The following is a 13,508-nucleotide window of genomic DNA, read 5'->3' as shown; positions in this document are numbered from 1 at the left end:
TAAGGAGGTGGAAGGAATCGGCTGTGGCCTATGGATAGGAACTGTCCGAGCATTTGCCTGGCTGTGAGCATTGAAAACCGCAGCAAACCTTCTCAGGATAGCCGACGGTGGGATTTCAACGCACGTGTCTCCCGAATGCAGAGTTTGCTTCCATAACCAGAGCGTGTTGACATACACGGCCACTTACACGCTCTAAATGAACCAAAATTGTGGTAGATAATAAAATAATAGAATAAGTGCTCCACTTCAGTTATTTTGAATGTGATGTTTCGTTTAATAGAGGTGGAGATATTGAGTTGAAGTTGCCACAATTCATACTTACAGTATTTATCTTTAAAACGAACATTGCACAGTATAACCAGGAAAGAAGCATAGCTTCATTCATGGCATCATTAACGGTATTGTCCGGCTCCTCAGAGGGGCCCGGATTCGATCATTATTTTTATTTGTTTATATGACAGTAATTATTCGTTAATTGCCCTAATCAACAACACAGTCTGTTGCTAGGAATGACTTTGCATTTTTGTGCTTGTATTATCAGCGAAGGTTACTGGCATTAGATTAGCAGTTGTTCACCAAATAATAGGCCTATATACTTGTCCCGTATCTAAGTAAAAGGACGAGGGGTTCGTCATAACTGAAGGTCTATGGCCCAGAGATAAATTACATCACGACGTACATTACCATTCATGGTTATATAATTGAGACAATCTAATGTGCCAAGTCGTTCATCTTCAGTTAGTTCCAGAGCACTAACAGGAGAAGACGCCATGGATCTTGTAGTTGAACCTCCGTCATGTCTGCAACTTCCGCTGAAGGTGCCTAACTTCACATTACTTGGTCCAGGCCCAACAACTTGTCATCCAAGAGTCTTACATGCAATGAGTTTGCCCGTTTTAAGTCCTCTACACACAGAATTTCACCAGGTAAGATATACCAAGGAAGTGTTTTGTTCTATACCTGTGGCGCCAAGATCTAATAATAATAATAATAATAATAATAATAATAATAATAATAATAATAATAATAATAATAATAATAATAATAATAATAATAATAATAATAATAATAATAATAATAATTCGAAGATCTGGACAGCACCGAGAGCACTGAGGCACGTTGGTTAGATCCAGGGGCGTAACAAACGTGATTGGGGCCCACCTGCCAAAATAAAAATTCGGGTTCATCAAATAAAATGCAGAATCTATATAAGTTATAACGCATAAATTTAATTACAGCAGGTAGATATTATGCAATTTATTGTAAAAATATACAAAAAGGGGGATTATTCATTATTGTAAGATTATTAAAAAGTAATATGTAACAGGTTTTAGTTGACTGCCTCCGCAATTTAACGGCTAAGCTGCTCAACTGCCAATCGTACTTAAAATTTGTTTAATTTCTCAGTAACTACGGAACCATACTCTGTAACCGATGACAAAAGTCTCGTTTATAATCATTTATTACGATTACAACTCAGAAAAATATACGAACAAATTTAAATCAAAAACTGTTGAAATAAAGTTTGAAAAATATCAAACAGCACAACTGATAAGCCTATTATTACCTTCGAAACTGAAATGACTGAGTGTTAGGCTACTATACCTACCTTTTATTGGCAGTATACATTTGTATGAAAAAAGTTAAATGTTCCTCAAAATGTCTGCATAATACGATCTCAGATGCACTACATATCAAAAAAGTATCACTTTCCCAACGAAAATATCATATTTTGGTATCAATTTTCATTGTTGTAATTATTTTTAAATAACGGGTCTTTTGTGAGGACCGTGTCGTATTGTTATGAGAAGGGGCAAGGGCAGGGCGGATAGGGTGTGCTAGGCTTCGGTCCGTCAGATCGCCACTGTTAACTATCAACCATGCGTTGCTCATGGTATATACTTCCTCACCTCATACTTCTGGCTTAATTATATAGATAACAGAGTGCTGGTATTTCACTTCCGTTTACTTCTACATCCTTGTAGGAAGACACTACAGGGCTGCTGTTATAAGAGTAATATAGTTTTATGTTTATTCGTAGATCTGCTAAAATGAAATGCAATCTTTCAGGTTTAGTGTTCTCTTTCGTTGGTTGGAATCGAACCCGTGATCATGGATCGGACACCACCACTGATCTCCCGATGAAGCTAATTACCCAGTGAACGATGGGCTCGACCGCTGTAAACTACAACATTTTTATTTAATAATAATAATAATAATAATAATAATAATAATAATAATAATAATGGTGAATGGCATCTGTATAGGCTTGGTGGTGACCTAATGAGGATAAAATGAATGGCGAATACGTCATAAATACCCAGTCCCCAAGCCAGGGGAATTAACATTCAATCAATCAATCAATACTGATCTGCATTTAGGGCAGTCGCCCAGGTGGAAGATTCCCTATCTGTTGCTTTCCTAGCCTTTTCCGAAATGATTTCAAAGAAATTGGAAATTTATTGAACATCTCCCTTGGTAAGTTATTCCAATCCCTAACTCCCCTTCCTATAAATGAATATTTGCCCCAGTTTGTCCTCTTGAATTCCAACTTTATCTTCATATTGTGATCTTTCCTACTTTTATAGACGCCATTCAAACCTATTCGTCTACTAATGTCATTCCACGCCATCTCTCCGCTGACAGCTCGGAACATACCACTTAGTCGAGCAGCTCTTCTTCTATCTCTCAATTCTTCCCAACCCAAACATTGCAACATTTTTGTAACGCTACTCTTTTGTCGGAAATCACCCAGAACAAATCGAGCTGCTTTTCTTTGGATTTTTTCCAGTTCTTGAATCAGGTAATCCTGGTGAGGGTCCCATACACTGGAACCATACTCTAGTTGGGGTCTTACCAGAGACTTATATGCACTCTCCTTTACATCCTTACTACAACCCCTAAACACCCTCATAATCATGTGCAGAGATCGGTACCCTTTATTTACAATCCCATTTATGTGATTACCCCAGTGAAGATCTTTCCTTATAGTAACACCTAGATACTTACAATGATCCCCAAAAGGAACTTTCACCCCATCAACGCAGTAATTAAAACTGAGAGGACTTTTCCTATTTGTGAAACTCACAACCTGACTTATGAGGGGGTGGATCCTAAAAATTGAACCGGGGCCATCGGACCAAAGGCAAGCATTCTACTCATTTAGCCACAAAGCCGGACTTGAAATTGCTAAACCTTAGGCTACGATTTCCACTGATCAGGGGTTGAGCATTGTCAGTAGCAGAGGCCTGGGCAGTAGCTTGTGAAGCAGCCTTGACAACACAGCAGGCAACTTGCGGTGGTTACTGGCTGCAACTCAAAACCCTGAAGACCTGACTTTCACTAAACCAACCATCGTAAAGGGGTAACCTAAGTCTAGTGGTAGCCCACGTCTTGATCCCAGCATACGCCACTGGTCCACACCCCACCCGCCGTAACTTCCCCCTGCGATATCCGTTTATTGAGCAAATAAAGAATACATAATATACAGGATATACTGTAGATACAAGACTGGGAAAAAGTATTAGTGCCTCTTCTGTGGCATCTATGGAAAGTCTTTGTGCATCTTCTTAGCAATCGGATACAGTAACATAAATGTCATTAAACACACTGAAAATAAAGTCTCTCGTGCCTTTTCTGTGGCACTAAATATTTTACACCAAAAAATAAACAGAATATTAACTCGATACCAAACAAAACTTCAAACAGTTACACAACATATCGTACGCTACACCAGTAGTATAACATACGTCGAGGAGTAACGTGTTTAAGGTACGGTATTCTTCCTGAAGGACAGAAATATACTGATTTGAAGTGAAATAACAACATAGTAAATAAAATAGTACATATCATATGAAAATATACAGAGAAAGGAATGAATGATATTGAGCTAGAGGGCAGTGTAACTGTTGCCATGATTAATAATATTATAATAAGAAAAACATAAATAACTTGTAACATAGTGGTAATATCGGTGCCAATACATTCATATTTTAGCTAGTATGAGAGATAACGATAAGAATACAGGAATACATAAACTATAAACAGGTAGAGTTAACCCTAAGAGAATAATAAAAAGTATAGAAGTGTAGTCACAACGAAAATTATACTGCTAATAATAAGAGTAGGTGTCTGACAGGTAAGGTTGGAGGGAGGAGCACTGCACGTGCCATTTCACGATGTTGCCACATTCCAGCATTCCTTTCTACATGCTCTTACCCCTCGCTTCCGGCTCACTTGTTCCCTCCTTCATTCTGACCGCTGTGATCTGTTGTAGACTACCTAACCAGGCGGTGTCGTCCCATTTGCGATCACTCTTATACAAACAATCAGGTTCTTATCAGTGACAGTGACAGGTTTGGCAACTCCCAGCAAGGCGAGCTGCCCTGAAGTGTTACATCCATGGCAACCGCAGTCGCCCCACCCTCGTTTCCATGGCAACCACACAGCCACTCCCTTTATCCTGCCTCGGCAGGCAGTAAACGGACCTCCCTCTAAGAAATGTCAGACACCAACTCTTATTATTAGCAGTATAGTATGGAGAAAGATAGCCTGAGCACTATTACTACACTGTTAGCACACGTTGCACAGATTACACTGGTGGTGCTGTTGTCATATTGTCGGTGGAGAGGAATGTTCCACCGCAGTCAGGTGCATACAGAAATTATTGCATGATATAAGTAAATATAGGCGATATGGTGCGGTGGGAAGAGGGATGGTTGGGAATTAGGAAGGTGTCTGTGGTTTTTCATTTCAGGAAAGAGATAAGAATGTGGAGGGGTTCGAGTGTCATTGAGAATAGCTGTGGCAACGGGAGAAAGGGGTAGAGCTTCTTTAATAATGCGATTATTATGACGAATGCCGGTTGTGAGGTAGTTATAGCGGAGGGAATGGAGAAATGCAAGGATATTAGGGAAGGTATATAGAGGTTTAAAGTTCGGCAGAAGGAGTGTCAAGTTTCAGTCGGTATGCAATACGAAGCGCATGCCCGTCGTATTTAAGTAGTTTAGTATAGTCCATTGGATGAGTATCCAGGTCAAAGAAGGCTAGGTAATTACAGGGCGGATGAAGGATCTGCATATGTTCAGAATTTGTTGGGGGTTTTAATCCCATGAATGTCCTGTAAGGGAACGGAGGGCACGGAATCGACTTAAGGCTTTGCGGTGAATTGAGGAGAGGTGGAGTTTCCATTTGAGGTTATTTTGAAATTTAATTCATACGTAGGTTAGTTGGTTAGTTTCGCCAAAGGATATAAATTATACATGGTTAGTTGGACTTTATAAGTTGGACGACAGGTACGGGATTTAGAGCGGAATACAATAAATCGAGTTTTACTGGGGTTGACAGATAAGTGCCAGAAATTTAGCCAAATTTCAACAGTAGTGAGGTATTTTTGGATCTTAGATTGAAGGGAAACATGGGTACGGCAAAGAGCTAAAACTGCAAGGTTATCGGCATATTGATGTAAGCGTAAGGGAACTTGTGGATACGGGATATCATGCATAAACAGGGAGTAAAGGAGAGGAGGAGTGGTGAGCATTGAGCAAGTCCCGAGGTGATAGGGAAAGTGAAGGAGTGGGTTCCATGAATGACTATGTCAGCACAACGAGAGTTGATATAGTTGTAAAGAAAATGTAGGGTTGTGTTGGGAAGCGGTAAATGACTGAGTTTATAGAAAAAGCCTGGATGCCACACGCCATCAAAAGCCTTGTCGGCATCCAGGCATATTAAAGTAGGTAGCAGGTTTGTGGGTTGACCGTAGGTACTGAGAGAGGAAGTGTTATGAAAGAGATGGTCTTGGCTAGAAAAGTGCGATCTAAAACCAGCTTGGGAGGAGGGAATATTTAAGGAATGTAAATACTTTAATGAGACATTCTTCTAGTAAGAATGCCTTCAAATATTTTAGAGGATTACGAGTAGAGATATAGGTCGGCAGGAGGGGATATCTGACGGGAGTTTGTTAAGTTTTAGGAAGAGCAGGAGAGTAGCCTTGCCCCGGTGTTAAGGATCGACAGCTATGAGCGGCTATTGGGCAGGCCTTTTATTACTTGTAGGCTAAGCTCCTATAGGCCTACTGACTGCTCTATGCGAGGCTTTTTGCGAATATGCTGCGACAAAAATTCTCCGCTAGAAGGCAGGCACAGACGCACAATGTTCTAAGCGTATTATTATGACGACAGCCTAAAAAACACTATGCAGTATAGTCGTATGTTCACTGAAGCCCGTAAATTATTAATATTAAATATCAGTAATGTTACCTGTATGAAATAGTAGTTAGCCTCTTCATGTCACAATTCGAAGATTTTCCTGGATTAAAGCTTGGAGTGGTACACACCGGGCGGGTAATATTTTGTGTTCTTGCCAACGCAATATCAGTTAATAGAGGTCTTACAAACTTGGGTTAGGATAATATCGGTAACAGTTGCTGATATTCTTTGACCTCACACTGCAACATAACACATTATGAAAGGGGAGCAATAGCAAGTCCTCGCAATAGCCTACGTAATAGCTGATGTACCCGTGCTTCGCTACGGAATTCTACATTGCATACAGATTTCTAAATGAAGAAGTGTACACGTTGTGAATAAGATTTTATAAAATCACACAGCTGTTAGTGTTTCTGAAGAAACACGATGGGAAGGACGCCATACGTCGTTTCTCATGTGAAGACCATTTTAGGGAATTTTCATTGTATTGGCAGGCCCTCTTGCCTATAGACAGTCACAACTGAGTTGGGCGTTTTTCATTATGATGGAATAAAGATAATAATTATTAGAGATCCAACAGAATCGAAGAAGAGAACAAAAGAAGACAATACACCAAGGCTAATTCCAACTAAAATAAAACAATAATTCTTGTTAGAATACAATATGGACAGACTGGAATGTCGCGGTTAAAATTAATGCTCTCATACGAAATGCTCGATCTAATTCAAAACAGTACGGTACGGTTTCTAACTTTTCACGAACTGGACGGTACTAGGTTGCCGTTAAAACCGTGCGAAGTTCCACAGCTGGAATGACCCAGCCACAAACAGCCGCTGTCCATTAAGTGAGCAACCTCCCAATTCCTGTAACAATAATATATAACGTGCTAGCAGTTACCCGCGGCTTTGCTCGCGTGGATTTCGTAATTTGATACCAGTAATCGTTCTTTGGTACTGTACTAAGACATTATTTAAAAATACCTAAAGTATAAAAACTCACCGCAAAACTGAGTTTCATTTACCCAAGAAACTCTTTGTAACCCACATGCTGGTGCTGGTTATTGCCTTTTGGGGCTAAGATAACCATGCGATATAGAACTATATATGTGAGAAACAGTCTTCTCTCCAGTCGAACACAAAAATACAACAAGAAGTGTTTCCTTATTTTTAAAGAAGATTCCAAATACTTATTTCTACGTCTGTAACATCTTCAGTTTTTGAGATATATGTATCCCCATAAAAATAATTCAATCCCTTTATCAGCCCTTCCTCCACACCCACCAAAGTGGATTTTCCGAAAACAAAAAGTACATGTTTCTTTATTTTCAAAGGAGATTCCACATACCAATTTTCATGTCTGTAACATCTTCAGTTTTTGAGATATAAGTATCCTCATAAAAATAATTCAACTTCTTCACTTCTTTCCATCCCCGTCCCCCCTTGCACGTACTTTCCGAAAACAAAAAATACGTATTTATTTATTTTTTCAAGGAGATTCAAAATACCAACGTTCATTTCTGTAAGTATCCTCATAAACACAATTCATCTTCTTCTTTACATATTTTCACTCCCCCCCCCCTCTTTAAATCGTATTTCCGAAAGAAAAAAATACGTGTTTCGTTATTTTTAAAGGAGATTCAAAATACCAATTTTCAGTCTGCAAAATCTTTACGTTTTGAGATATAAGTATCTTCTTACAAAGAATTCAACTAATTTTTCAATCATTCACCCCCCTAAGTGGATTTTCCGAAAGCGAAAGAATGGGTGTTTCTTTACTTTGAAAGAAGATTCCAAATACAAATTTTCATATCTGTAACATCTTCAGTTTTTGAGATACAAGTAAGATAACTCCTTTTTCACGACACCCCCTTAAGTTAGTTTCCCCCGCCCCAAAAATGCATTTTTTTAATTTTTAAAGGGAATTGCAAATACAAATGTGTACGTCTGTAACCTTCGTTTTTTACTGTAGATATACGTGTTCCCATAAAAATAATTCTTTTTTACACTTCCTTTCACCCTCTCCCCCTCGTAACTGAATCTCCGAGAAAAAAAATACGTGCTTCTTTATTTTAAAGGAGCTTCAAAATACCAATTATTACGACTGTAACATCTTTAGTTTTTGAGATATATGTGTCCTCGTAAAAGGAATTCAACTCCTTTTCACCTCCACCCTGCAGTCGCTTAAGTGCGGCCAGTATCCAGTATTCGGGAGATAGTGGGTTCGAACCCCACTGTCGGCAGCCCTGAAGATGGTTTTCCGTGGTTTCCCACTTTCACACCAGGCAAATGCTGGGTCTGTACCTTAATTAAGGCCACGGCCGTTTCCTTTCCACTCCTAGCCCTTTCCTGTCCTATCGTTGCAATAAGACCTATCTGTGTCGGTGCGACGTAAAGCAACTAGCACCCCCCCCCCCCAATAGGAGATTCCAAATACCAATTTTCAAGTCTGTATCAACTTTAGTTCTTATTAGATATAAGTATCCTCATTCAAATAATTACATAATTTTTTTCAATTCTTTCATCCCCTCCCAATTGGATTTTCTGAAATCAAAGAAATAAGTGTTTCTTTATTTTTAAAGAAGATTCCAAATACCAACTTTCATGTCTGCAACATCTTTAGTTTTTGAGATATAAGTATCCTCACACAAATAATTCAACTAGTTTTTCAATTCTTTCAGCCTTCTCCTCCTCCTTGTGGATTAAAAAAAAATATTTTCAAATACCAATTTTAACGTCTATAACATTTTCCATTTTTGAGATATAAGTATCCTAATAAAAATAATTCAATCCCCTTTTCAGTTCTTTGTGCCCCTCCCTGTTAAGTGGTTTTTCTAAAAAAACATGATTATTTTACTTTAAAAATATTAAAAATACCAATTTTGACGTCTGCAACATGATAGGATTTTGAGATACACTGTAGATATGCTCATTTAAAAATTCACCCCGTTTTTATTTCCCCTTTAGTGGATTTTCCGAAAGCAAATCACCTGTGTTTCTTTACTTTTACAGGAGATTCCAAATACCAATTTGTTTACGTCTGTAACATATTATGTTTCTGAGATATACTGTATACAGTCTTTCTAAAAATCCCCCCACTTTGTTGCCCTGTTTACCCCCCTCCCCGTTAATTAATTAAATTTCCAAAAGCAAAAAATACGCGTTTCTTTATTTTTAAAGGAGATTCCAAATACCAATTTTCAAGTCTGTATCACCTTCAGTTTTTGAGATATCGGCATCTTCATAAAAGGTATTCAACCACTTTTTCACCTTTTTTTCACCCCTCTAATAGGGATTTTCCAAATACAAAAATTACGCGTTTCTTTATATTTAAAGGAGATTGCAAATACCAATATTTATGTCTGTACACTTTTTAGTTTTTGAGATATATATGCCATTTAAATAATTCACCCCCCCCCCTTTCACGAATTTCCAAAATTCCTCCCGTAGTGAGCACCTACACTCTAATATAAATGTATCCCCCAAATTTAATTTCTTTATGTCCAGTAGTTTTGGCTCGGCGATGATGAGTCAGTCAGTCAGGACATGTTATTTTATATATATTGATCTGCTAAAATGAAATGCAATATTTCAGGTTTAGTGTTCTCTTTTGTTGGCTGGAATTGAACCCAAGATCATAGGTCGGACATCATCACTGATCTCCCGAGAAAGCTATCCAGTTAACTATGGGTACGACCGCTGATAATGATAATGCTGTAAAAGACAAAATTTGTTTTTAATAATAATAATAATAATAATAATAATAATAATAATAATAATAATAATAATAATAATAATAATAATAATAATAATAATGAAATGGCGTATGGCTTTTAGTGTCGGGAGTGTCCGAGGACAAGTTCGGCTCGCCAGGTGCAGGTCTTTTGAATTGACTCCCGCAGGCGACCTGCGCGTCGTGATGAGGATGATGATCAAGATGACACATAGCCTACACCCAGCCCCCATGCCAGCGAAATTAACCAATTATGGTAAAAATTCCCGACCCTCTCGGGAATCGAACCCGGGAACCCTGTGACCAAAGGCCAGCACGCTAACCATTTAGCCATGGAGCCGGCCAATAATAATAATAATAATAATAATAATAATAATAATAATAATAATAATAATAATAATAATAATAATAATAATAATCCTACCAGGTTGACCAACCGGATTCTCAGCTACTGGCAAAATAGGAAGACCAAGTCACCATGGTTGATCGAAGTGGATAAAGATCTACAGGAACTGGGAATAACAGAAGGAATCTTAAAGGATCGGACAGCACTCAGGAAGATGCTTAAACATAAGAAGTTCCAGGACAGACTACCAACAAAGAAGACTGGCGCCCTTTGGACAAAGGAGAGGAGGAGCAACACAGCCTGAGGATGCGCAACTACTGGGCAAACATCAAAGCCCATTCCAAAATGCAATAGTTGAATGTCGTGATCCTTAGCTGGCCTATACAAAAAAAAAAACAACAACAACAACAATAATAATAATAATAATAATAATAATAATAATAATAATAATAATAATAATAATAATAATAATAATGGTGCATGGCATCTGTATAGGTTGGCTGGTGACCTAATGAGATGAAACGAATAGTGAAGACATCATAAAAACCTAGTCCCTAAGTCAGGGGAATTAACAGTGTGAGGGGATTGATTCTGAGAACTGAACCATAGCCATCGGACCAAAGGCAAGCATTCTATCCATTTAGCCACAAAACCGGACTTTTGCTAAGGACTTTAATTTGTTAAACCTTAGGCTACCATCTTCACTGATCAGGCGTTGACTATTGGCAGTGACAGAGGCCAGGGCAGTAGCTTGTGAAGCAGCCTTGACAATACAGCAAGCTACTCCGGTGGCTATTGACTGCAGCTCAAAATGCTTAAAAGGCTTGACGTTCGCTAAACCAACCATCAAAAAGGGGTAACCCAAGTCTAGTTGTAGCCCACATCTTGATCCCAGGTTACGCCACTGATCATATGTATATAATAGTAAACTTGTGTCGTCCCAAGGTGGAGCAGCTCCTTTTTCAGGCACACCCACGGGGCGAGTTGGCCGCGCTGTTCGAGTCGCGCAGCTGTGAGCTTGCATCGGGGAGACAGTGGGTTCGAATCCCACTGCCGGCAGCCCTGAAGATGGTTTTCCATGGTTTCCCATTTTCATACCAGGCAAATGTTGGGGCTGTACCTTAATTAAGGCCAGGGCTGCTTCCTTCCCACTTCCAGCCTTCCCTATACCATCGTCGCCATAAGACCTATCTGTATCGGTGCGACATAAAGCAAAAAAAAATCAGGCACACCCCCAATGAAGGTGAGCTGCACGTACTATTTCAACTACACACAGCCCTCTTGCCATTCTTAAATTTCTGACAGTGCCAAGAATCGAGCTTGGGCATTGAGGGCGGAAGCTAATAACACTAACCATTATGCTACGGGGGTGAGACTTTATCATAATTTATCGCAGTTCTCTACTATTTGCATGTTTTCCTGTTACGGTACTAGGATTGAAGCCTAAATTGCTGGCTGTAATACTTATTGTAATAATGTTGTTTTAGGCTTTAAGCTACTGTATATGTAATTATTTCATTTTAACCGTCCACACTTTTTTGATCATTATATATTGAAACAGGAATGCTATGATGGCATTCTCCGTCAAAGTATTTCCAATGTAACTTGTGCCAACACCCATCTGAAAGAGTTTGAAAAGACTGCTGTGCATGCAGGCAGTGGAAGTAATGAGGCATGCAACCGCTCGCTGCAGAGAGCCAGCCAAGGAGAGGTGACGTCACTATCGAACTTTCCATTTCTTCTATTTCAATATCTTAAGAATGGAATGCGCAACCAAAATTCTAAACACGTCATCATGTAGCCCTTTATCAAAAATTATAATGTACCAAGTTTCATAAAAATACTCGGAAGGATAGCCGAGTTATTAAAGGTAGAACAATCTTGAATTAGAAACCACATGGTCCGGCCTACGCATATAAAAAGGAACCCGCTGGGCTAGTAGAAGTCAGTGTCTTCATGTATTCCCAGCTGCCACGTGTGCGAGCCAGCTGCATAATGTTATATTCGAGGTCGTTACCCTGTCTGGCTGAGTGCTGATGACAGACGTACTGCAAAGTACGAGTGTTCCAGTTTAAATTTCTGTCAGAGGTGCGAATCTAGGACTCTAACTTCATGTGAGATTGGAGGTGATAATTACCTCAAGTTGTTAATAGTGACTGACTTGTATAAACTGTGACACATGAGTAATAGAATTCGTTTAATAAAATGTTGAACTGAAAGGGCTTAAATAATTGACATTCATTCTATAAGTAAACAATTGCGAAGTGACTTGCATAATTCATTTCAATTTGTAAAGACTGTGCTTTAGAATATTTAATAAGACTGTGCCTCAGTGAAAAACTTAATTCCCTTTTGTAAGACTGCGCTTTTGAATTTTCACAAGACTGTCCCTCAGTGAAAGAACTTAATTAGTTTTCATAAGACTTTGACTTAACTTCACAACAGTATTCATTTCACAAACTATGCTTTAACTTGTATTTAAGAGACTATGCCTTTGTTACAGCATTTACCGTGTTTATGAGTATTATGTAAGACTGTGTCTCAACGACATAATTTGCTTCTTTTCGTGCCAAAGTAACGGTCAGCCTTAGTGTCAGAAAAGGTTCCAGACTTTGTAAATTGTGTTACCCCATTAACTTAAATTTCATCGCCGAGTGTGTCGGACGACAATTATTTCATAAATTTGAACTGTTCTAATCTTTGTTTTCATCATAAAACTGTGATACTGAATTAATTTAAATTTTTTCAATAAGTGCATAGAATGACTAACATATTATTTGTGTTGAGCCTTATTAACTGTGGAACTTGTAGATTATATGAACAGTGTCATGTAATAATACTCAATGCAGTGCGGTAGAGAAGTGTCGTATCAAATCCTATTGATATTCTGTGCGAAGTCTACACACTTCTTTACTCTCTTTATGGGACCTCAGTGGAATAAAGTCTAAATTAATTGTCCCATGCTGCACGCTGACATCACCAGACGTCAGACTCCTGGTTTCGAGTCTCAACAGAACTTCAAGGATCATAAACCGCCGTGGGATAATGTGGTGCCATTGTGCTGAGAGGAGATCTATGATGAGGGGGAAGGAGTACGACAATGTGGGACAACACCAACGCCAAGGGACAGCATCTCTCCTTACCTCTGCCTAGACTTTCTGAACCCCTACTGCTCGTCTGTAAAAGGTGATATCATTTGTCTAACTTGAATAAACACATGGTTCAAC

The 13,508-nt window shown here is 38.8% G+C and overlaps 1 protein-coding gene across 1 annotated transcript in view; it reads left to right on the top strand.

Moving 5' to 3' along the window:
* The first annotated feature begins 650 nt into the window (after positions 1-650).
* Positions 651-13,508, top strand: part of LOC136877977 (alanine--glyoxylate aminotransferase) — a 72,147-nt gene continuing 59,289 nt past the window's right edge. Inside the window, exon 1 of the mRNA XM_067152048.2 lies at positions 651-926. Within this exon, the coding sequence (XP_067008149.2) occupies positions 771-926 (156 nt within the window). The 5' untranslated portion in view covers positions 651-770. The remainder of the gene's footprint in view (positions 927-13,508) is intronic.

The sequence above is a fragment of the Anabrus simplex genome, chromosome 1, assembly GCF_040414725.1.
Source record: "Anabrus simplex isolate iqAnaSimp1 chromosome 1, ASM4041472v1, whole genome shotgun sequence".
In the NCBI taxonomy this organism is placed as follows: Eukaryota; Metazoa; Arthropoda; class Insecta; order Orthoptera; family Tettigoniidae; genus Anabrus; species Anabrus simplex.
Note: the sequence above shows the minus strand (reverse complement) of the source record. Positions and strands in the feature narration are given on the sequence as shown.